This window comes from Giraffa tippelskirchi, chromosome 3, assembly GCF_054371585.1.
Source record: "Giraffa tippelskirchi isolate mGirTip1 chromosome 3, T2T-mGirTip1v1.2.pri, whole genome shotgun sequence".
NCBI classification, from domain to species: domain Eukaryota; kingdom Metazoa; phylum Chordata; class Mammalia; order Artiodactyla; family Giraffidae; genus Giraffa; species Giraffa tippelskirchi.
The window spans coordinates 19579989-19605639 of NC_137277.1; the positions used below are offsets into that span (position 1 = coordinate 19579989).

The 25651-nt window shown below is 39.0% G+C and overlaps 1 protein-coding gene and 1 long non-coding RNA gene across 17 annotated transcripts in view; one reads left to right on the forward strand and one right to left on the reverse strand.

The window, feature by feature from the left end:
* Positions 1-25651, forward strand: part of BRCA1 (BRCA1 DNA repair associated) — a 69379-nt gene that overhangs the window by 35033 nt on the left and 8695 nt on the right. For 13 of the 16 annotated variants that reach the window (XM_081577359.1, XM_081577352.1, XM_081577355.1 and 10 more), the window contains 8 exons: positions 3274-3445; positions 8743-8869; positions 10633-10820; positions 13452-13762; positions 16463-16550; positions 18764-18841; positions 19336-19376; positions 24331-24414. In XM_081577359.1, the coding sequence (XP_081433485.1) occupies positions 3274-3445; positions 8743-8869; positions 10633-10820; positions 13452-13762; positions 16463-16550; positions 18764-18841; positions 19336-19376; positions 24331-24414 (1089 nt within the window). The remainder of the gene's footprint in view (positions 1-3273; positions 3446-8742; positions 8870-10632; positions 10821-13451; positions 13763-16462; positions 16551-18763; positions 18842-19335; positions 19377-24330; positions 24415-25651) is intronic. The other 3 variants (XM_081577356.1, XM_081577365.1, XM_081577351.1) reach the window with 1 other exon arrangement.
* LOC145541301 (uncharacterized) lies at positions 11697-15612 on the reverse strand. The gene is made up of 2 exons (XR_014078924.1): positions 13466-15612; positions 11697-12876 (listed from the first exon to the last, which is right to left on the reverse strand). It is a non-coding gene; the product is annotated as an uncharacterized LOC145541301 (long non-coding RNA).

Genomic DNA, 25651 nt, shown 5'->3' on the forward strand with positions numbered 1-25651 from the left:
GACTGGAAAATAGGGCATATGTGGTGGTTTGGGGAGAAATAAGAGATAAGATCTGAGTATGAAGGCCTATTTTGAATGCTGTACTTAGGAATTGTCATGAGAACAGTAATGAATAATAATTATACAGTATTCAGAAAGTGTTAACTTATTATCTTAGCAGTGGTGAACTAAGCTCCTAATTGGAAAAGAAGTGATATAATAAACATGGCTTTTAGGGAACTTTAGCTGTAGTGAAAGTAGAGATCAGAGTAGCAGAGTATAAATAGATAAGAAAAGTAAGACTAATTCAATAAACATAAGAATTCTAATCAAGAAAACTTGGTAACCAATTTGAGTTTACTCTGCCAAATGTATCTGGCCAGTTGCCTGTAGGGGAATTTGTCTAAGTTATGAAGTAATGCTTTGGAAAAACCTAAAGGAAAGTTATCTACCTATTATTCTCCCATTACTGTTAGTATTTTCTGATTTTCTAACCTATTTAATGGCCACAGAAGTTACAGGTGATGATCATGACAGTAGTGACCAATAGAGCTCCTGAACCTCATCTGATGTCTGTGATTTCATCCCAGGTTACTGTGGTGAGCCCTTGACTAGGATCCAATCAGTGACGGAACTTCTCAGAAGCACCTCGTGGTGGCACTGGTGCAGCTGTGGACACTGGCAGCACGGCAGTCTCAGGGTAGCAGTAGAAGCCTTTGTGGAGCAGGGAATGCATTTACCAGTTATAAAAACCTCCTAAAAACTGTGAATTCAGTGTAGCGGGAAAAAGTAGATGACTTGTTTTTAGTAGAGAGCAAAGTCATTTGCAAGGATCTGAAGAAGAAACTGGGTGAAGCAATTTGTATTTCCCTAGGGTTTGCTGGCAGCCATACATGTTCCTTCTAAAAGTAATGAAGAAATGTATATTTTGTGACTTCCCTGGTGGTACGGTAGATAAGAATCCACCTGCCAGTGCAGGGTTTGATCCCCTGGCCCTGGAAGATTCCACATGCCACACAGCTGCTGAGCCCATGCTCTAGAGCTCACGAGCCACAACTAACCGGGCCCACACACTGCAATGACAGGAGCCCATGTGCCCTAGAACCCATGCTCCGCAATAAGAGAAGCCATTGCAATGAGAAGCCTGTACAATGAAACTAGAAAAAGCCCTCACATAGCAAGGAAGACCCCACGCAACCAAAAATAAATTAAAACAATTTTTTAAATAGAAAAGAAATACATATTTTGGAGAGATCCTTACTTACCTGGTACTTTGCCAATCAAAAACCTTAGAATAAGCAGGTTTCTTCTTCATCTGGAGAAATAAACATCAGTTCAGTTCAGTCGCTCAGTTGTGTCCGACTCTTTGCGACCCCATGAATTGCAGCACGCCAGGCCTCTCTGTCCATCACCAACTCCCGGAGTCCACCCAAACCCATGTCCATCGAGTCAGTGATGCCATCCAACCATCTCATCCTCTGTCGTCCCTTTCTCCTCCTGCCCCCAATCCTACCCAGCATTAGGGTCTTTTCCAATGAGTCAACTCTTTGCATGATGTGGCCAAAGTATTGGAGTTTCAGCTTCAACATCAGTCCTTCCAATGAACACCCAGGATTGATCTCCTTTAGGATGGATTGATTGGATCTCCTTGCAGTCCAAGGGACTCTCAAGAGTCTTCTCCAACACCACAGTTCAAAAGCATCAATTCTTCGGTGCTCAGCTTTCTTCACCGTCCAACTCTCACATCCATACATGACCACTGGAAAAACCATAGCCTTTACTAGACGGACTTTTGTTGGCAAAGTAATGTCTCTGCTTTTAAATATGCTATCTAGGTTGGCCATAACTTTCCTTCCAAGGAGTAAGTGTCTTTTAATTTCATGGCTGCAATCACCATCAGCAGTGATTTTGCCCCAAAAAATAAAGTCTGACACTGTTTCCACTGTTTCTCCATCTATTTCCCATGAAGTGATGGGACCAGATGCCATGATCTTAGTTTTCTGAACGTTGAGCTTTAAGCCAACTTTTTCACTCTCCTCTTTCACTTTCCTCAAGAGGCTCTTTAGTTCTTCACTTTCTGCTATAAGGGTGGTGTCATCTGCATATTTGAGGTTATTGATATTTCTCCTGGCAATCTTGATTCCAGCTTGTGCTTCATCCAGCCCAGCATTTCTCATGATGTACTCATCAGGAGCCCCATAAGAAAGAGGAGCCTATTATCTTGAATTGAAAAGAGTAACGCCCTCCAGGCTTTCCGAGGGCCTTTTCTGTGGGCCCCTTTCTTCTAGCAGGTTCTTCTTGGCGCTGGATCTCTAGGTACTCTGTCGCTGTCTAGAATGGCAGCACCATGAGGGCTGTATACCCAGCCTATGGCAGTGCCTGGCACATAATAGGTGGTCAGCAAATAGGTAAATGAACAAATGGATAAGTTAATGAGTTAACTCTGTGCTCTTCTTGTTAGGGATAAATGTTCAAAGAATCCCCGAAAAGGAAGAGACCTCACAAGCCGGAAATCAGAATTTTTGGATAGACTAACTCTTATGCTAATTTTTTTTCTCTTAAACATTAGTCTTTATTTTTACACAAAGCAGTATCAAATGATGTAGTTCAAAGTGTGACTTGGAGCTCGAAAATCCTCGGAGTGTGAAAGAGCAACTCTTTGGGATCCCATGGACTGTAGCCCTCCAATCTCCTCTGTCCATGGGATTTCCCAGGCAAGAATACTGAAATGGGTTGCCATTTCCTTCTCCGATCATGCTAACTGTAAATACCAAAAGTATTTAAGGACCTTAATTATTTCTTCACTCCCTAGCATTAAAAGAAAATAACTAACTTCAAAAGACCATCATCATTGGGAATTTCCTGATGATTCAATGGTTAAGACTCTAAGCTCCCACTGCAGGGGGCATGGGTTCGATTCCTGGTTAAGGAACTAAGATCTTGCATGCCCTGCAGCATTCCCAAATAATTAAATTTTTTTAAAAAAAAGACATCACATTTGGGACTTCCCTGGCAGTCCAGTGGTTAAGACTCTGCACTTCCACTGCTAGGGGATACTTGAGAGGGTTTGAGGAATTTTTCTTCCTCCTCTAACATTGTTTTGAAATAATTTCATGGGCATTAATTGTGTGAATATGGTCGAATTAAAAGGTGTTCAGCCAGAACTCATAATTCCGTACAAGGTGATTTCAATTCCCATGCTAAAATTAATTGGTTTGACATATTCTTGCTTTCTGGCAAGTTTCTATTGTAAAAGCATGTGACTTTCTTGGTTTCATTTTCTTGTGTCTGCAGCAGAGGGATACCATGCAAGATAACCTACTAAAGCTCCAGCAGGAAATGGCCGAGCTGGAAGCTGTTTTAGAGCGGCACGGGAGCCAGCCTTCCCACAGCTCTGCTTCCGTCACAGCTGATTCTCGTGGCCCGGAGCACCTGCTAAATCCAGAGCAAAACACATCAGAAAGAGGTTTGTAATACTAGCCAATCTGTGTTACCTTAAGCAAAATTCTTCCCTCTCTAAGGCTTTATCTCTTTCTGAAAGGTATGAACCCAGCACCAATATTTTATGATCTTTGCTGAGCATGTATCTGCTGAGTCACGTGGTGGGAAATCTTAGAGCCTTACTTCTAGTTCCTGCTTACAACTAATTTGCCATTCAGAGGGACCAAGAGGGTCAGTAAGTGTTGCTGTCTGACTACCCACAGTAAGAAAATGCCATGGGGGTGCCCACAGGAACCTGAATGTCATGGGGCAGGCTGGAAATAGGTGACCCCATCATTTTAGAAAGCTTATTAAAAACCACTCAGACTTATAACACTGGTGTCAGATCACAAAATTCTGTTTAATGTACTTTTCGGTTTGTAGAGAGAGATGTCTGTACGTATTTCATGAGCTTCCCAGTTGGCTCAAGGGTAAAGAATCCACCTGCCAATGCAGGAGACAAAAGAGATGCAGGTTTGATCCCTAGGTTGGGAAGATACCCTGGAGAAGGAGATGGCAATCCATTCCAGTATGCTTGCCTGGGAAATCCCCTGGGCAGAGGCACCTTGCAGGCTGCAGTCCATGGGGTCGCAAGAGTTGGACACGACTTACATACTTTAGGAACTGCACCTTGATCCACAGAAAGCCCAATTATGCAGTGGAGACAAGTGCTTTATAACAGCATGACTGTTATCACCAAGACAAGAGGCGGCGTTTGGAGTAACCGGGCAGGTGGAGTTGTTCTGAGCTGGAAGAAGTGAGCACCGACCTGAGGAATAACCTCACATAAATGAAAATGAGATGAAAATTTGAATTTTAATTGGAAAAGCCCTGTGAAAGACAACATATAAGTCATTGTTCTAAATAGGGGCAAATATGTAGACACACAGATAAAATGCCAGACACAGGCCTGGGTTCTAGGGGAGACCTGGTGCTTTGGAACTGGCAGGTGTGGTGGGCCCTCCCCCCGTGCTCTTCACAGCTATCTCAGTGATAGCTGTCTAGCTAACTTAGTGTTAAAGTCCCTTCTTCATTGCTCCTTTCATCAGTGCTACAGGGGCCAAAGGGCCTTCATTTGAGTCTTTCTAGGAACTCTACTCAATTATTCAGTAGAGTGGCCTTGATCCTAGAGTGTGCCTTACAGTGTTTTTATGTTCAGAAACAGTAGCTCATGCATGAGAAGCTAGGAACTCTGTTGCTATGGCAGTGGTTCAAAATGTATTTCCTTAAATACATTCTTTGTAACTTTTTCTTCATTTAGTTCATCTCCCAGATAATGAAGCCCAAAATCTCAACCCCATCACAATTTTCTTTGGTGCTTTCACCATCTTCAGTCTAAAAACAGATGACTTTCAGTTTTAATGCACCAGATCTAAAATGTTATTGTCTGGCTTTGAATATGTCTGTAAATTTGTTATCTCATCTTTGTGGGTAGGGTGTTTATTTTTTCCTGAAGATCTGTACACAAAATGTTTGTGGGTTTTTTTTTTTTCAAATTTGCTGTAGTTTTATATATTCTGTTTTATTATGGATTTGACAAACTCTGAAAATTTTTTCCGAATCTCTATATAAAACATTTTTCTTTAGAGAAAGCTTTTATTCTATCCTTTGTAATAAACTTATTCATTGGTCTGCTTTCTCATGAAATTATAACATCCTCAGAAGGTAGTCGGTAAATGTTGAGAGGAGGGGAGGAGAGGATTATGAGAAGTTCCCCATTAAAAAAAAAAAGTTCCAACTCCACAGGGAGTGTCTGCCATGACCACTTTTATTTGCATAACTTGAATATGTTCAAAATGCTGAAATGCTACTTCTCAAGATCACCCATAACCACAATATTTTTTAATCGTGATTTTTTTTTTTTTTTAATTTTATTTGGCTATACCAGGTCCTAGTTACAGCATGCGGGATCTAGTTCCCTGACCTAGAATAGAACCCAGGCCCCCTGCATAGGGAACACGGAGTCTTATCCACTGAACCACCAGGGAAGTCCCTAATCCTGATTTTTAAGTCTCTGATTTTTCCAGCCTCATTTTACCCTGTTAGAGTGTTACTTTTTTTCATAGCCCTTATTAACTTTTAACAATATCTAATTTGTCTTGCATATTGTTTAGAGTTCCTTGTTACCTCCCACTAGAATATAAGATCCATGTAGGCAGAGAACCCTTACACCTGTGCCTGGAACACAGTAGGTACTCAATAAATATATATTTTATAATCTATACATTTATTTGGCTGTGTTGGGTCTTAGTTCTGGCAACAAAGTTGTGGCACACAGGCTTTCTAGTTATGGCCCATGGGCTTACTTCCCGGCAGTGTGGAGGACCTTAGTTCCCTGACCAGGGATTGAACCTATGTCCCCCATCGTTGTAAGGTGGATTCTCAGCCACTGGACCACCAGGGAAGTCCCCTTAATGAATATTTTAATTCACTTGATTAAAACTCAAGCCCAGGGACTTCTCTGGTGGTCCAGTGGCTAAGACTCTACACTCCCAACACAGGGGACCTGGGTTCAATCCTTGGTCAGGGAACTAGATCTCACATGCCACAACTAAAGATCCTGCTTGCCACAATTAAGACCCAGCACAGCCAAGTAATAAATAAATATTAAAACAAACAAAAACAAAACTCTGTAGCCCACTCTAGAGTTATTGAAAGAAAATTTCTGGATATGGATTTTGGAGTTTTGTGGCTTTAGTTCTGAAACATTTTTAGCATCAACTTAATAGCAGCTCGGTTTTGTGTCTTTTTCCCTCCTAAATTGGTGTGATTCTAACTGAAATTCAAGGAAACTATTTTTTTGGCCACAGTGCGTGGCATGTGGGATCTTACTTCCCCTACCAGGGATCAAACCCACGTCCCCTGCATTGGAAGCATTGGAAGTCCTCAAGCAGCTTCTTAATCCTGGGAAAAGGAGTTCTGTTTACCTTCAGCTGTATTAAAATAACTTGTTTTTTAAATAAATGTTTTATTTTTGAATAACTTTAGATTTCCTGAAAAGGAGCAATGATAGTATGGAGAGTTCCTGCAGGAACTCTACCTCTTACCTAGTTTCAGGTTCTCCTAATGTTGTCATCTTACATTACCATGGTATGTAATTGTCAAGACTAAGAAACCAACATTAGTACATTACTAGTAGTGAGTGAAACTCGACTTAATCAGATTTCACAAGTTTTTATTTAAGATTCAGTATTCTTAAAGATGATGAAAGCCCCCTTTCTAAGGTCTTTATATCAAATTCCTGTCCTCCGCCTAGATCTGCCCTACTGTTTATTTAAGAGTCATTCCCAAGACTACATAATATTTTTGTGCAAATGTGTACTCTTAACCATTACAAATTAATGTGTACTTCCCTCTGCAGGTAAAGCTATTTCATACCATGCCATGCACTGTGCTTTTTTTTTTGCTTTTGTTTTCCTCCTAGATTACCTGTGATTCGTAAAGCAAACATTAGCATTTGTAACATCATAGTCTATTATAATTTTCAGACACATCTGAGCTTTGCTGTTCTACACTACATTCATTGGTGGACACTTAGGGCTTATCACAAGTCAGTGTCTCTTTCCTCCCTCTTCAGTGTCTTTTCCTTGATTCTTCCCAATACTTGGAAACAATGCTTATTAGTACCTAATAGGCAGTCAGTAAAATTTATTAAATGTTTGGTCTGACCCATACTCCCTACCCATGAAGTATATAACTAATGTTAAGATCCACAGATGAAGAAATGATTTCGGGGGGGGGACTACGGTACTATTCCAATGCTTGGGCACTGGATCCCTACTTTTATGAAAAAAGGATTAAGGAAAAAGAAGAGCAGAAACATTTTTCCCTGTGTTTTTTAGGTAATATTGAATTATTGCATCCTAACTCAGGGTAGCTTATTTTCTTTATAGTTTGGGCTTTATTGTAGTGAAAAGAGGAACTCGTATGTTAACTGTCCAGGTGATAGAATGACTGTTTAATATCTGTGTTTGTGTCTGAGGCCTTTCCCTTCCCACTCTGTCACTTTAAAAACAACCAAAAAAAAAAAACCCTTTCCAGTGGTTAATTCTGTTTGATTTGTTTCCTTAGAGACTGCACATTACCTTCTATCAGTGATCACCCTATATTTAGGTGGAAAATTATGCCTATATTAAAAACACTTTACTTTTCAGTTGAAAGAAAAACCTGCTGGTTCATGGTTAGACCCTCCTTCGTTTCAGCACCTTACCTCCAGGGCAGGGTTCTTGTGTTCCTAGAAAGGCATGGGTCCAGAAAAGATGACTATAAAGGAAGCCATAAATAATGTATTTGAGGATTAACTCAGGAAATCAATGATTGTTTCCCCCCAGGCTACCCAGTGTCTTAAAAAATAGTTAAATTAATACAGCTCTTTGTTTACATTTTTCTGTCTAGATTTATGGAGTTTGGCTTTCCTAATAAAAGCTCAAAATAAATTACAGTTGTCAGTGACTTTGTAATGGATAGAAGACATTTGTAATTTTTAAGTTATTTGTTTTTGCTTTTTAAATATTTCTGCCTTTAAGCCACTTTCTAGAAAGAAGTGGCACAATAATACATTTGGAGGAATTAATAAATACAAGGATGTACTAACATGCCAGAACTTTGCCTTGGGTCTCTTCTGTGTTTTTTCCTTTCTTGTACCAGTTCATCATTACTTCCATATATTACTTCTAGGTTCCTTATCAGTCGGCACCTTGAGTTTTTCGTTCGTATTGGTTTTTCAGTTTATTATTTTCTTAATAATTGAAAATGTGAAGCAAAATGTCACCTCTTTTTTCTTTCTCATCTAACCCCTCCCTCTTGTTTTCACACACATGTAGAAGCATAAACCCCATCCTATACAATCTTTGATGTGGAGGCAAATAGGGATGGAAGAGGGGTGTGCTTTGTGCTTTCTAGTAGTTTCTCTTCCCTATTATATGAGAGGATTTGAGTGTAGTTTGCAGCAGAGATAAAATTCATTTCCTATTCTTGTTTCCTTATCATTCAGGGTCAAAAAATATACATATATGATTTTTTCAACCTTATCTCAGCTGGGTATCTTTATTTACCCAGTTTTAAAGTGTTCCTTTTTATTGTCATTATTATTTTTTAGTCATTTAGTTCCATTTGGTGCAGTATCGCTTGTGTTTATAGAATTCTGTCTGGTATACCTGTTTAAAAACCAATTTGATTGTCACAGATTGCTGCTTTTGAAAAAAATCAATAATCTCACCTAAATGATCACCATCAGGACAAAGCAGTAAAGTTGGTTTCTTTGTTTTCTCATTCCATTTAAAGCAATATTAACTTCAGAGAAAAGTAGAGACTATTCTAGAAGCCAGAATCCTGAAAGCCTCTCTGCTGACAAGTTTCCAGTATCTCTAGATAGTTCTACCAATACAAATAAAGAACCAGGAATGGAAAGGTAAGAAGTAATAAATGTCAAGTCTGGGGAGCTGAATAGCACCTGTACTGACATTAAACTCGTACTGTTAATTTTTTTTGCCATACTTTCTCTAGGTTTTTGCACATGGACATTTCTAACCTCTCATTCCTCTAGGACACTTCTTTTGTTTAATTTCATGTTGGCTTTTTGGACCTATACCAGGCATGAGCTACAACATGAGGCATGCACTGTAGATCTACCCCTTCTCAATGTTGGAATAAAATAGAGAACTAGTGAGGGGTGGGAGGGAAGGAGGTTCAAGCGCGGGGATATATGATTCACTTCGTTGTGCACCAGAAATTAGCAACAACGTAAAGCAGTTATACTCCAATTAAAAAAATGTTTTTTTAAAAAAAAAATATATATAGAACTAAAATCTCAGTAAGCCTGGAGACTGAAGGTAGACTTCTCTAAGACCATCCTTGCCCTCACTGAAGTTTTTGCCTTCCTAGAAAAAGTTTAGCTACTGATTTACCCCAGTAAATATTCAGAATATCTTTAAGAGATGTTATTCATATCACTATTGATATAAGACTATGAAACACTACCTAGTTTTAAAAGTACCTTCATTTGATCTTAATAACAGTGAAAGTAAAAGGACAAGTTCTGGACTATTATTCCAAATTGATAGGCCAGGAAAGAATCTCAGAACTGATAGAATCACACATCTCATCACTCCAAGAAGGAAAGGGAATTCATATGTATGGAGCTTCTACCAAATATACGTCTATTTCCACTTATCTAACTGGGAATAGTGACACGTTGTCAATAATGTAATCACACCATCTTTTCCAAGCCTCTTGAACTGAACTGAGGATGTATTTTTGAGGCTGAGATGCTGGCCTGGTGGCTGTAATAGAGAGTGAAAAGATGGGACATCCATAGGCACTAAACCCGTGTTTAGAGGTAAATGACCTCATTGCTATGCTGTATCCAATTGAGCTAATCACCCATTTAATATTTAGATGAAATATTCCTCTTCCTCCTTCCCCACCCCATTGTACCCTCCTGAGACTTCTGTTAAAGAACCTACACATTGATTGAACTTCCTCCCTCTACTAGACTCTTGAGCAACAGTTCAGGTCTTGCTCATCTTTAATCTGTGGAGCCAAGCTTTAATGCCTGACTCATAGTAAATACCCAATAATTGTTTGAATTAATTATCTGACCTCTGAGGTCCTTTAAATCTGTAGGTAAATCTCTTATTCAGCAAAGTTCTAAACACCTGAAAGAGTAGAGTAATTACAATGTACATATGCTCTTCTAATGATATTTTATAGCTGATTTTTGTTTTTAGAGTGACTTTGGACATTGAAAAGGCAGGAGGTAGGGATGATTCTATGAATTTTGCTAAAATTGGGTAGAAAGAATGAGTGTAACAATGTCAAAATTAATCAATTTTCTATTTTCGTGAGAGCTGATTCTCATACATTCATTTGAAATAGTGTATAGAATGTGAGTGTCAGTGGATAATTTGATGAAATTTGCTGACATGCTTTTAAACAGCTAGGAGATATGCTGCCTCAGACCAGCACCTAAGGGGAGATGTTACATGTCAACCCTGACATGTTGGCAAACATCGTGAATCCAGTCTCCTAGCCATCTCTTGTGTTCTCTTTCGCTAGTCATTCCCAATCTCTCTGACAGTGAGCTGTTTCACTTATGCCTTGGCTGCTCAGAAAGTGTGATTAGTCCTTTCACAAGCTGCAGCAGTGGTTTTCTGCTTTCTTCCTTATTTCCAGGTCTTCCCCTTCTAAATCCCAGTTGTCGGATAATAGGTGGTATATGCACAGCCACTCAAGGAATCTTCAGGACAGAAACTGCCCATCTCAAAAGGAGCCCATTAATGTTGCCAACGTGGAGGAGCAACAGCTGGCTAAGTATGAGACCCAAGATTTAATGGGGTCTTGTTTGCCAAGACAAGATCAAGGTAATATTTCATCTGCTTTGGTGGAGAAAACACTTTTATTTTACTCTGAGTCTTACCTAAAGACATTCTGGGCAAATCATTTTTCTAATATGGTAGTCTATCATGAATGCATCTGTTATATGTAAACTTTTTAGAAAAATAGCTTGAATGTTAATCCAAGTAGAAAATCATTGCCACTGTTAATCTCTCTATATTGGTTTAACTCTAACAGTTTTGAGGATGAGAGAGTTCTTGGTACTCTCTAAATATTTTACTTCAGCTGTTAAATAAGAGTTCTAGGGCCCTAGGGTAGTTTTAGGCCTGTCCTTTATTGAAAAATGACTCAGATCTCTAAAGTAAGCTCTTGCTTTATGAATTAATGAATATAAATTGCTTTATATTTTATGCCTTATAAATCACTGTAACTGAAAGGTGTGTTTTATGGCTTGTAAATCAGGTTTTAATCAGTAAAGAAAGTTTTAAATTGATCCTCAAAAACACATTGTCATAAAAGGTGCTCTTAGACACCTAAATATATTTGGCCGTATTCACTGGAGTCTTTTTAGTAATCTCATGCATTCTACTTAGCTGTGCTTACTTGCTGATGTAGTGACATTTTCTGAAATGTTTTGGGGATGGTGTATTTTTTTAATTTGGTAATGATAGCTGATAATTTATTGAGTGAAGAATTTAATGATACCATCATGAGTAGTTGTCTCATTTTCAACCCTTTTTCCTTCCTTACAAAAGTACTAATATGTTCAGTACCAGATGGAGAATATAAGTAATAAAAAAGCCATTTCAAACTACCTATATTCTTGTCATCAACAATAAAATATGCTATATATTTTTAGTCAGTTTACATAAACTTTAATTATTTAATAAAAAATCATGATCAGTATTTCTTTGCCATCTTTAATATATCAGGAGCGTGTCTTACTTTTTAAAAATTTTAAAAACATTTTGATTGTTTTTAGTCAACTATTTGTATTTAGTCCTTTTTTAAGTTTCAGTGATATAGGCAGTGCCAAAATCTTCACAAACAGTCCAAAGATTAAAGTATACATTTCAGTATAACTGAAACATTTTTCTGTGTACCTGAAACTAATACAATGTTATAAATCAACTATACCCCAATATAAGATAAAAACTTTTTTGAAGTATACATTTGAATCAAAACCATCCCCTAAGAACTAAAATAGATAAATGACAGAAATTATAGAAAGCAGGCTTTATAATATTGCATCTAAGGGATTCTAAGATGCAAACATATTTCATGTTAAGACTGAAATAGGGTAGCATCTTAAAAATCAATGGTATCTTAGACTTCCCTGGTGGCTCGGTAAAGAATCTGTCTGCCAGTGCAGGAGACATGGGTTCAGTCCCTGGTCTGGGAAGATCCTACATGCTTTGGGGGAACTAAGCCTTTTTAACCACAGTTATTGGGCCTATCCTCTAGAGCCCAGGAACCACAACAATAGCCCCCAGTCACAGCAAACAGAGAAAAGCCCAAATGGCAATGAAGATCCAGCACAACCATAAATAAATAAATAAATAAAATTATAAAACATAATTCCTTTTAAAAAAAAAATCAGTGGTATCTTTTTAAGTTTATCTTTAATTGTGGTAAAAATACATAAAATTTACCTCTTAACCATTTTTAAGAGCTCAGCAATATTAAGTATACTCCTATTATTATGCAGTAGATCTCTAAAATTTTTTCATCTTGTAAAACAAATTCTGTACCCATTAAATAGCAACTCCCTTTTCTCCTTCCCCCCATTCTCTGGGAGTCAGCATTTTACTTTCTAAGAGTTTAGCTATTCTAGATAGCTCATACAAATGGAATCATGCAGTATTTATCCTTTTGTGACTGACTGCTTTCATTTAGTATACTGTCTTCAACATTCATCCATGTTTGTAGCATGTGACAGGATTTTCTTTAAAAACCATCATGTGAGGTACTTCTCTGGCAGTCCAGTGGTTAAGACTCCATGCTTCCAGTGCAAGGCGTTTGAGTTCTATCCCTGGTCAGGGAACTGAGATCCCACATGTCGAGCAGCATGGCCAAGACATACTAAAAAAAAAATAAAAATAACACAACTAACAAACAAAAAAACTTCTGTGTGTGTGTGTATCACATTTTCTTTAGTCATTTATCCATTGAGAGATATTTGGGTTGCTTCCACCTCTTGGCTATTGTGAATAATTCTACAACGAAGGTGAGTGTGTACATTTCTCCATTTTATTGTAATTTAATGGAATACGTGATAAGTAAGTACTCCATTGTGATGGATATGGCATGATTTTTTTAATCTCATCATTGGACATTTAGTTTGTTTCTAAAGCTTTACTGTTATAAACATTGTTGCAGTGAACCTTCCCATGACTACACTTGTGCAGACCTCTTTACTGTCCTTAGGATACATTTCTAAAACTAGAATTGCTGACTGCGAGTATAAACACACAAAGCTTTTGCATGTCATGCCAGATTTCCTCTAGAAAAGTTGTCACTTTGCACATCTACCAAATGTTATTAATGTACCCATTTTTCTCTTAACTAACTTAATCTTTTTAATTCTTAGCAGACTAGATGTTATAATTCAAGATACATGGCCATATAGATTAAACTTCTTTCTTCATTCCTTCCAGAGGGAACCCCTTACCTGAAATCTGGAATCAGCCTTTTCTCTCATGACCCCGAGTCTGATCCCTCTGAAGACAGAGCCTCAGAGCCAGCTCATGTTCACAGCATGCCACCCTCAGCCTCTGCACCGAAATTATCCCAATTTCGAGTAGAAGAATCTACCAAGATTCCAGCTGCTGCTCACATTACTCATACTGCAGGGTGTAACCTGAGGGAAGAAAGTGTGAGCAAAGAGAAGCCAGAAGTGATATCTTCAACAGAAAGAAGCAACAAAAGACTTTCTATGGTGGCATCAGGCTTGACCCCAAAAGAACTCGTGAGTGTCTCCATATGTATTTCCCTAATGACCAAGCCTTCATTAACATACTGCAGATGGTTTTAAGTGGGTATTAACTGTAAATAACCTATAGGAAGAAATCTAGCCAACAAGCTTATTTCTATGTAATTTAATTTCCATTACTAATTTCTAAAAATTTATACCTAGATAAAGCTATAGCCTGAGTTATTTTTGTATATATTTACTAAAGGAAATAGTTATTAAATATTAGCAGAAAGGTTAGACTGTTGAGTATGATACAGAGCTTTTTTTCTATTGAAAAAAACAAGTAAGTATAAGGCATCTTTTTGCTACCTTGAGTGAACATACCAGCATGATTAACTAAATTTTAGCTGGTTCTAAGCACATCACTACATAGTGGCATTTTTCCATTGCTTATTTATTTTTATCCTGGCTTATTACACTGTTTTGATGTTATTGTTATACTGTTATCGTAGAATGCACACAACATGAAATTTACCTTCTTAACCATTTTTAAGTGTATAGTTCCGTTGGTGTTAAGTTTATCACATTGTTGCGCAACCAATCTCCAGAAGTTTGTTCATCTTACAAAACTAAAATTATATGCCTATTAAACAATAACACCTCATACCCCCTGACATCACCATTCTACTTTCTGTCTCTATGAATTTGACTGTTCTTTGTTGTTGTTGTTCAGTTGCTAAGTTGTGTCCAACTCTTTGCAACCCCATGGATTGCAGCATGCCAGGCTACTCTGTCCTTCACTATCACCTAGAGTTTGCTCAAACTCATGTCCATTGAATCAGTGATACCATCCAACTGTTTAATCCTCTGCTGTCCTCTTTTCTTCCTGCCCTCAATCTTTTCCAGCATCAGGGTCTTTTCTAATGAGTCAGTTCTTTACATCAGGTGGCCAGAGTATTGGAGCTTCAGCTATTTTCACTATTGAAAAGCTTCAATAGTGGATGTCATTTATTGCACGCAGAGAAATGATTCAGTCATTCTTAAATGAGGCTTCCCAGGTGGCATTCATGGTAAAGAACCCACCTGCCAATGCAGGAGGCATCAGAGATGCAGGTTCAATCCCTGGATCGGGAAGATCCCCTGGAGGAGGGCATGGCAACCCACTCTAGTATCCTTGCCTGGAGAATCGCATGGACAGAGGAACCTGGTGAGCTATAGTCCATAGGATCACAAAGAATCGGACACAACTGAGGGGACTTAGCATGCACATACTCATTCTTAAATATCTTTCTTAATATATCCTTCCTGGGATAGGAGCCATTTCTCATTCTAGCTTGTTGATAGGTTAGCAGCTCCACCTGATCTCTGTGGCCAGATGTGTCTCACTACTAAAATGGCAAAAAGTAAGCTATGTCTGCCCTAGTAGAGACAGTGAATTTCATCAATAATGCGAGAATTCTCACCTCATAACCATGTGCCCAGAATAGCTATTTGCTCTAAAAATTCATACGTATGTCTGATAATGTTGTTCTTGGTCTTTTGCCAACACATCTAAAATTCCCATTTATTCGTTGAAAATTAGCATTTCTCATTCCTTTGTTTTGTGAGATCAGCTTTTCAGAGGAGGCTAAAATGATCTAATCTTTCTTTCCCTGGGCAATCCTGAACTGCATATTAGACTCTTAAGTGGCTTGAGTACATGTAGTCTTTAAACAAGCAAAGAGGAAAACTTTTTAGCTCTATTCAGACTTGCTGAAGTGTGGTGAATTTATTATGAAAGCTTCTGACTGTATTACACATGATTAATTCTGAAGCCCATATTAAGATGATCTTTTCAGCAGTTGCTCTTCTAACTGAACACTGTTTCAAGGCTGGGATTTCAGCAATTAATCAGTTCAAAATTGCTAATGATCCTGGCAGAGGGCAGTGGCAAAAAGGGGAGGATGTCATTAACTTCTCCAGCTTGTCTTTTTCAGTGCCCTGTGGCAGTATGGAGTGAGGCAGCATGAAAGAAAGTTGCTGGGCCTCCATTGCAGTCTCGTAGCACCCATAAATACTGGCGTGGGTGGTGATGGCTAGTCAATGATGACCCTTAGTAAACAAAGTTATTTACCAAGCAGTAGCTGCTAATTATGGCAGCTGTGTCCATAATGGATCTGGTTAATTTCTTTTACTGCCTATTGATTTTTTTATTTGGTTGCTAGATAATAGCTAAAAGGCTCTAGATTTCTTTTGGGGAGAGTGTGTGTCTTCCAATCCTTCTCCTTAAGAGGAATTGATTTGTACTAACCTTTAGAAGCATCTTGACTTGAATGTTTTGAAACTGTCACCAGGGTGAATCTAGTTCTTTATAAGCCACATATCTGAGCGTACCTTTCTGTATAGGCTAGTTACCCCTCAGCTTATGAAGTATAGACTGATAAATCTAAATTATGGTATAAAAGGGTGTCACTCCACAAAGAAACTGTCTTAGGGAATCAAATGATATCTGCATATCTGTTATTAAAGGGAAAATTAATATTATTTTGAATCTTTGGTTATAATTCCATGTCTGCTAGCACGGACTACTTCAGAATTTCTTCCTCTGATTTGTACATAATTTTTATTAAATTACTATTTATTTTGAGACTTCATATTAGAATAAAAAGGGTGTACTTTTATGAGAAAAAATGGAAATTCAAAACTGGGATAACTAATTCTCAAGCTGTGTACTAGAGGTAATTTATTATAATGTAATGTTTGGTTTGGTTTCAGATGCTTGTGCAGAAATTTGCCAGAAAACATCATGTCACTTTAACTAATCTAATTACTGAAGAGACTACTCATGTCATTATGAAAACAGGTATACCAAGAGCCTTTCTTTACAGAATATGCTATATCTGTTGTGTAAAACTACATGAAGAAATGAGAGTATTTGTTAAGCATAGCATGAATGATCTTCTTCCAATAGTCAGTCAGTTGTTACCTGATGAAAGAAAAATAATAGTTTTGCTACTTCCTGAACCTCTTTTATTTTGGGTTAATATTGGAGAGTGGTAAGCCAGAACAATGAATCACTTCTAGTTCACCCTGCCTGGACTACACTGTGTGAGGGCTTTCTGGGTAGGACAGAGCCCAAGTCCTAGAGAAACACATAGGGAAAAGAGGGGAATGAGTAGAAGTGAAATCTGCTTATTCAAAATCTAGGTGGTTGGAAACCCTGGCTCCATGTCCACTCCATGTCCTCACTCCACTCCAACTCTAGTTTCAGTGTGGTTGAGAGTTTTTCAGGATACAAGTCCAGTTATCTCTCTGAGATAGCCTAGCATATGAAAAAGGAAAAAGAAAGGAAAAATTCATTTGTCCAACACCTTCCCCTTTTAAAATCTTAAGTTTGACTTGTGTGATGACAAGGGAGACCTCAGAGGCTTTTAGTTGACTGTAAGGTAAATCTGAGTAAACATTTCAGGGCCACTAACAAAGCTCATTTGAAATTGGGCCTTATTGATACAAGCCTAACACCAGAGCAAGTGAGGTGATGATCCTGACACTGCCCCCCAACACATAACCCCACCCCCTCTAGAGCGAGCTCCTGGAAGATATGTGCTCTGTTTTGAGCACCATGCTTTCTTTTCACGCTCGTCCCTGACAACAGTTTATCCAGAGGTAGATGAAGAGAATGGGGAAAGGAAATTCAGAGCATTGTCATTTGAAGAAGAAATGAAGAAATAAGAAGACCTAAGGAAACAAGACAAGTGTCTTCAAATATCTGAAGAGTCATTGGAGGAGTTAGGCTCACTCATGGGCTCTAGAAAGCAAAGACGGGTTCCTGAGGCAAACAGAAGATGCAGGTTAAAGCACACCTCTTAAAACCTTCCTAACAAAATGGATTCTCGAGTCCTCTCTGGGGTTTTTCTGTTCATACAACTGCAGGTTCTTGAGCATGGGGTCGAGACTCCTTGGCAGGGACACATTGCCTTAAAGCTTCTAAGAGCTTAGGTTTCTACTGTATAACAGGGACAGAGGATAATGCTCACAGGAATCAGACACCAAAACAAGGTACCATGAACTAAGTAATGTTTTAGAGATGAGTATCTTTAAACTTGAATATATCTTAAGCCATGGGTTTGGATCAAGGCTGCTGATAGGTGAAAAGAAAACTTTAAAATGCAAATTAAATTGCAAGTGGTTCAAGTCTTTAAACTCAAAGGCAATAATAAATTTGCTGCTTTTAAACTAGAAATGACCTAAAATTTCTGGGTTTAAAACATATTAAATCAATCTTCACAGCAGTTAAACAAAAAGCTTTAAAAATTGTGGGGTGGGTGGGGTGGTGGATTTTTTTAAATTTGTAAAGAATTTGGTTAGGAAGAACAGCAGTTGCTACTCCTGGCAGATGGCCTGCTGTGTTCAGGATTTAGTTAAATACATTTCTCCTGTTTAAAACTAAGTGTTCTTTCCTGAGTTCACTTAGTCCTTCACAGGGGCCTTAGAAACACTAAAAAATAAACAGAAGCGATTCTTCAGCTGCTTTCTAAAATACTTAGGTTGAAAAGAGGAAAACTATGAAAATACTTTTTTTTTTTTTGGTCACTTCCAGGGGAATTAGGAATTAGGGTTAGGATTCTCCAAGTAGAAGTTCTAGGGGTGAAAATTCATTACTTATATTGATATTTCAAATTTAGGATTTCAATCATACTTTTTTCTTCTCCTTTCACATGTACCATCCAGTAAAATAGATCTTCCCCATCCACACATATCAAGACTACCAACATAGGTAATTCCTTGAGCACAATGACAGACACCTTTAACTGGCCTTGGCATCTAGAAAATAGGGCTGACATTTCCCGTGGTCTTGCCTTTCTATCAGCCTTTTCCAAACTTCCAAAGATCCACACTGGCTGGTTAGAATTACAAGTGCTTTCAGCCTCTGAGTCTATCACCAGAAGTGCTGGAATCATCCATCCAGACTGGTCTCAAGTAGCGTAAGGAGCCTGGGGTGCTTCAGCTTCTTAATGGCAGTCTTCCTAATTTTGTTTTAAATTTCTAATCCTTCGGATGTTTTCCATCCTGCAGATCCTGAGTTTGTGTGTGAACGGACACTGAAATATTTTCTGGGAATTGCAGGAGGAAAATGGGTAGTTAGCTATTTTTGTAAGTACTGTATAATTTTTCCCCTCCTCCCTTTAACACCTCTGAATTGCATTTTGACACCTAACATTTTAACACCTAAGGTTTTTGCTGATGCTGAATCTGAATTAAGGAAAGGTCTTTAACAGCAACACTGAACTAAGTTTTATGTTTAATGCATATGTCTTTGTTCAGATAAGCTGGTGATGTGGGGGGAAATGTTTTTCTTTTGATAACTAATAGGACCTAATCTGCTCCTGGCAATGTTAAGCATAGGAACTAGGGATTTATTTAATTGTAGGCAGAAATCTACGTGCAGCAAGCACTTTCATAATGTTAAATTAAGCATCAGCGGCCTCTCTAGAAGGAAGTCTATTAAGGAGCTGTGGTTTTACAAAGGGAGGATCTCTGTTCAGTGTTATTTCTCCCACATTCTTATGTGAATCACTTCACCATCCACCTCCATGAAAGGAGGTCTTCTGCTCTTGTGTAATCTGTCTTTTCTGTGATCTCTTCAGGGGTCACCCAGTCTATTAAAGAAAGAAAGATGCTGGATGAGGTAGGTACTCTGTTTTACAAACTAATCAGAGAGACTTTATACCATTGAGTCATACAGTCACCAAAAATTTATCTGCTTCCTGCCTCGCACTACTTTCTAAAGATTTTCTTTGACAATATGGATCATCAAGAGTTATGCATGGACTTCCGTGGTGATCCAGTGGTTAAGAATTTGCTTTCCAATGCAGGCAATGCGGGTTCAATCCCTGGCTGGAGAACTAAGATCCCATATTCCTCTGGGCAGCTAAGCCTGCACACTGCAACTAGAGAAAGCCCACGCACTGCAGTGAAGACCCAGTGCAGCCCCCCAAAAAAGAAAAAAAGAGTTATGCAGAGCAAACTAGGAAATTCTGTATTCTCACTCGTTTGTTTCAATAGAAACAATCCTTGCCTCAGAGAAAAGAAAAGGAATTTATAAAGTAGCAAACAAAGATTCATAAGCAGGAGAAACAGACCCACCTAAATCTTACATGCATACATACACCTTTGTAGAAAACTCATTCACAGTTGAAGAAGAATCCTTCATATTAACATGCAAAAGTGTCTGTTTAGAAATCGATTCCTTCAAAGAGATTTTACTCTGATACTGAGAACAGTGAGAGGTAAATAAGATAGAGCGGAGGAGGAGGAATAATTTTAGCACAGCCATCTTAGAGCTGCTGGTGACAACAGATCAGGCAAAATAAAATTACCAAAAAACAGTTTTAAACTATTATGCACTATTCAGAATATTCATAATTAATTAATTGACATTTCTGTTGGTTTTAACTTTCAGTGACATATTATTGGGAGCCTACTATCTGCTGGGCACCAGGGATACAGCAGAAAGCAAGACTGATAGGCCCCTGCTCTGGTGGGATGAATGTTCATTGGGAGGTGGGAGATACATAGATAAAGATGTGTTTAAATATCAATATATGAAGAAGTATACAGGATAACAGACTGGCAGTTGACTGGGGACAGAGGTTGACTATTAATATTTACGTAAAGAGACCTAGGAAGCTTTCTGAAAAGCTTGAGTTGAGACCTAAGAAACAAGAAAGAATTGGCCTTGAAAAATGTAGGGAACAAAGGTTATAGGCAGAGGAAAGTAAACATAAAGGTCTTAAGAAAGGAATGAGCTTGGTTTGTTAAAGAAAAACAGGCCAGGGAGGAACTTCTCTGGTGGTCCAGTGGCTAAGACTCTGCACTACCAATGCAAGGGGCCCAGGTTCAGTCCTTGGTCAGGGAACTGGATCTCACATGCTGCAACTAAGAGTTCACATGCTGCAGCTGAAGATTGTAGGTCCTGTGTGCTGCAACCAAGACCCAGTGCAGCCAAATAAATAAATATTTTAAAAAAGAAAGAAATATGGGCCAGTATAGCTGGGGAGTTGGTGAATCTTATGTAGGCAGCTGAGGTTAGACAAGAGGTTGGAGAAGGTCATAGACAAGGGCCAGATTTGGTGTGAGTCATGGTAAAGAGTTTGAATGTTATCTAGACAGTAATGAGGCCTGGAAATGGTAAGAAGAGTTTAGTTTGCGATGGTTAGAAATAAGACTTACTAATAGGTTAAATTGCAGGATGGGATAAAGAAAGGAATTGAGGGGATAATGCGTAAATTTTTGTCCTGAACAATGAAGTGGATGTTCAGTTCAGTCACTCAGTCATGTCCAATTCTTTGCCACCCCATGGACTGCAGCACTCCAGGCTTCCCTGTCCATCACCAACTCCCAGAGCTTGCTCAAACTCATGTGCATCAAGTCGGTGATGCCATCCAACCATCTCATCCTCTGTCATCCCCTTCTCCTCCTGCATTCAAACTTGCCCAGCATCAGTGAGTCAGTTCTTCATATCAGGTGGCCAGAGTATTGGAGTTTCAGCTTCAGCATTGGTCCATCCAATGGATATTCAGGACTGATTTCCTTTAGGATGGACTGGTTTGATCTCCTTGCAGTCCAAGGGACTCTCGAGTTTTCTCCAACACCACAGTTCAAAAGCATCAATTCTTCGGTGCTCAGCTTTCTTTATGGTCCAACTCTTACATCCATACATGACTACTGGAAAAACCATAGCTTTGACTAGATGGACCTTTGTCAGCAAAGTAATGTCTCTGCTTTTTAATACGCTGTCTAGGTTGGTCATAGCTTTTCTTCCAGGAGCAAGCGTCTTTTAATTTCATGGCTGCAGTCACCATCTGCAGTGGTTTTGGAGCCCAAGAAAATAAAATTTGTCACTGTTTCCATTGTTTCCTCATCTATTTCCCATGAAGTGATGGGACCAGATACCATGATCTTTGTTTTTTTGAATGTTGAGCTTTAAGCCAGCTTTTTCACTCTCCTCTTTCATTTTCATCAAGAGGCTCTTTAGTTCTTCTTCACTTTCTGCCATAAGGCTGATGTCATCTGCATATCTGAGGTTACTGATATGTCTCCCAGCAGTCTTGATTCCAGCCTGTGCTTCATCCAGCCCAGCATTTCTCATGATGTACTCTGCATATACGTTAAATAAGCAGGGTGACAGTATACAGCCTTGATGTACTTCTTTCCCAATTTGGAACCAGGTCGTTGTTCCATACCTGGTTCTAACTGTTGCTTTTTCACCTGCATACAGATTTCTCAGGAGGCAGGTTAGGTGGTCTGGTATTTCCATCTCTTTAAGAATTTTCCACAGTTTGTTGTGATCCACACAGTCAAAGGCTTTGGCATAGTCAGTAAAGCAGAAGTAGATGTTTTCCTGGAACTTTTTTCTATGATCCAACGAATGTTGGCTTTTTTTTTTTTTTGAATGTTAGTAATTTGAACTCTGATTCCTCTGCCTTTTCTAAATCCAGTTTGAACATCTGGGAAGTTCTCGGTTCATGCACTGTTGAAGCCTCGCTTGGAGAATTTTGAGCATTTCTTTGCTAGCGTGTGAGATGAGTACAATTGTGCAGTAGTTTGAACATTCTTTGGCATTGCCTTTCTTTGGGATTGGAATGAAAACTGACCTTTTCCAGTCCTGTGGCCACTGCTGAGTTTTCCAAATTTGGTGGCATGTTGAGTGCAGCACTTTGATGGCATCATCTTTTAGGATTTGAAATAGCTCAACTGGAATTCCATCACCTCCACTAGCTTTGTTCGTAGTGATGCTTCCTAAGGCCCACTTGAGTTCGAATTCCAGGATGTCTGGCTCTAGGTGAGTGATCATACCATCGTAGTTATCTGGGTCATGAAGACCTTTTTTGTATAGTTATTCTGTGTATTCTTGCCACCTCTTCCTAATATCTTCTGCTTCTGTTAGGTCCATATTGTTTCTCTCCTTTATTGTGCCCATCTTTGCATGGAATGTTCCCTTATATCTCTGATTTTCTTGAAGAGATCTCTAGTCTTTCCCATTTGATTGTTTTCCTCTGTTTCTTTGCATTGATCACTGAAGAAGGCTTTCTTATCTCTCCTTGCTATTCTTTGAAATTCTGCATTTAGATGGGTATATCTTTCCTTTTCTTCTTTGCCTTTAGCTTCTCTTCTTTTCTCAGCTATTTGTAAGGCTTCCTCAGGCAACCATTTTGCCTTTTTGCATTCCATTTTCTTGGGGATGGTCTTGATCACACCTCCTGTACAGTTGTCAGGAACCTCTGATTGTCAGGAACAATGAAGTGAATGTTAGTGATGTTAATTAGATAAGGAAGGCATGAGGGAGGAGCATGTTGGGAGGGGGAGGAGTGACAGGCAGAAGTAGAATCAAGAGCTCTGTTTTATTTATTTATTTTTAAAAATTATTTATTTATTTATTTTCAGCTGCTCTGGGTCTTCATTGCTGCAGGCAGCCTTTGTCTAGTTGCAGGACAGCAGGGGCTACTCTCTAGTTTTGGTGCACAGGCTTCTCACTGCAGTAGCGTCTCTTATTGCAGCTTGCAGGCTCAGTACTTGTGGCTCACAGGCTTAGTTGCCCAGAGGCATGTAGGATCTTCCTGAACTGGTATCCCCAGCGTCACAAGGCAGATTCTTAACCACTGGACCACCAGGGAAGCCCCATGAGCTCTGTTTTAGATGCATGGATTTGGGGAGTTACGTTGTGTGACACCCAGATAGAGAGGTTAGTAGGCACAGGGGTACTATGAGGACTGTTAATTTTAGGGTCATCTTCAAATAGATGACATATTTATCGCTAGACTCTTCTCACTCACGTGACCAGGAAATATTTGGAGTTCCTTTTTTTTTTTTCGGCCATACCAGGCAGCATTTGAGATTTTAGTTCCCCAACCGGAATGGAACCCGTGCCATGCCCCCTGCACTGGAAGCACAGAGTCTTAACCACTGGACCACAGGAAAGTCCCAGTTATTTCACCTAATAACAGCCTGTGATTATACTCATGACTTTATTTTTCTTTGTAATACTCTTAGCAACAGACGTGGTCCATGACAATCTGAGTTTCAGTACGAATTGTTTCTAAGCATTCTTTTCCCGAAATTCTCCCAAAAGCTCTAACCTCTCCAATCTGATTAGTCTTTATTTCCTCATCCTTGACCAGTCAAAATATGATTGTGAAAAGCCTCTTTCTTCAGTATATTAAATATATATTTTATCATTTTGGTTTCATTAACTGTAAATCTCTCAGTGGGAAACCTGAGAAGCCTTCACTTCTTTAGATGGTAATACAAATTGATTTAAAAGATCAGGAATTCTTCAGTTATCTTTAAACAGCCCAGTATTAGCAGTTTAATCTAAATGCTAAGTGAATGTTTTGAGAAGAGATAGATGTTGAAAATTAAAATACATCAAGTCCCAGTGAGGTGAAAACCCAATTGTTAGTTTCTGTCCAGAAAGATTTGCTTCAGTGTATTGATTTCATTCTACCAAAAAGGATGATTTTGGGGGAAGGGGGTCAAAACTGCCTGGCAACACATTCCTTAAATATGACGTAGCTCCTCTGTTTCCATTGAAGGAAGCTTCTTTTCTCTGACCCCTGTGGTTTGGGTTTGGTTTCTTTCAGCATGATTTTGAAGTCAGAGGAGATGTTGTCAATGGAAGAAACCATCAAGGCCCAAAGCGAGCAAGAAAATCCCGAGACAAGAAGGTAAAGCCCTTCTCCCCAACGTTGACAAAAAGCCCACCCACTCCTCTGCATTCTGACCCACTTCAAGGAGATGGTCTCATTCATCTTATAAGGGGCCTTATAAGATGGTACCTTTCACTGCTAGAACACCAAGTAGGTGCATTCATAATAGGTTTTTTTTTTTTTTAGCTTTCCTAACCCAACAAAGTAAATAAGTACAGTCATTCCTCAGTACCCTTGGGGAACTGGTACCAGGACACCCTGTAGATAGCCAAAACCCAAGGATGTTCAAGTCCCTTTTTAAAATGATGTAGCGTTTGCATGTAATATCCTCCCATATATTGTTTTTAAACTTGTGCTTTGTTTGCTGTGCTCAGACTTTCTCTAGTTGCTGTGAGCAGGGTCTACTTTCTCATTCAGTGACTTCTCTTGTTGCAGAGCATGGGCTCTAGGGCATGTACGCTTCAGCAGTTGTGTCTCTTGGGCTCTAGATTGCAGGCTCAGTAGCTGTGGTGCCCAGGCATAGTTGCCTCAAGGCATGTGGGATCTTCCCAGAGCAGGGACCAAACCCATGTCCCTCCTGGCAGGCAGATTCTTAACACTGAACCATCAGGGAATTCCGTTTCCCATATACTTTAAATCAACTCTAGATTACTTCTTATACCTAGTACAGTGTAAATGCTATATAAATAGTTGCCAAAAAGCAAATTCAAGTTTTGCTTTTTGGAACTTTTCTAGAAAAAAATTTTTTTTTTCAAATATTTTCCATTGACAGTTGATTAAATCTGGACACAGAACTTGTTGGATCCAATAAGGCAGTGGGCCAACTGTATTATCTGTTTTATAAATGAGGGAGCTTAGAGGTTTAGAGAAGTTATGTAACTTGGATTTCATTCTAGGGTGCGAATCTTAGCTGATAAATGGCAGAGCTGGCATTTGAGATAGATGTGAATCTAAAACCTTTGCACTTTCTCTTTTGCGGTGGTGTTTCTCTACAGCAGTGTGGTAAGTGCTGTGAGGGGGGTGTACCCAGTGCTGTCTGGAGAGCATAGAAGAGGAAGTGATAATCATTAACAACATCTATGCCATGTTCACTATATCCAGGGACTGCTAATTAATTTAAGAATTTTACAGCAACTCTAGGAAGCATGTACTATAATTATGCCTATTTTATAGATGAGAAAATTAAGGCTCAAAGAGGTTGAGTAAGTTGCCCAAGCTCACACAGCTAGTTGTGAGCCCAACTAGAAGCTGAACC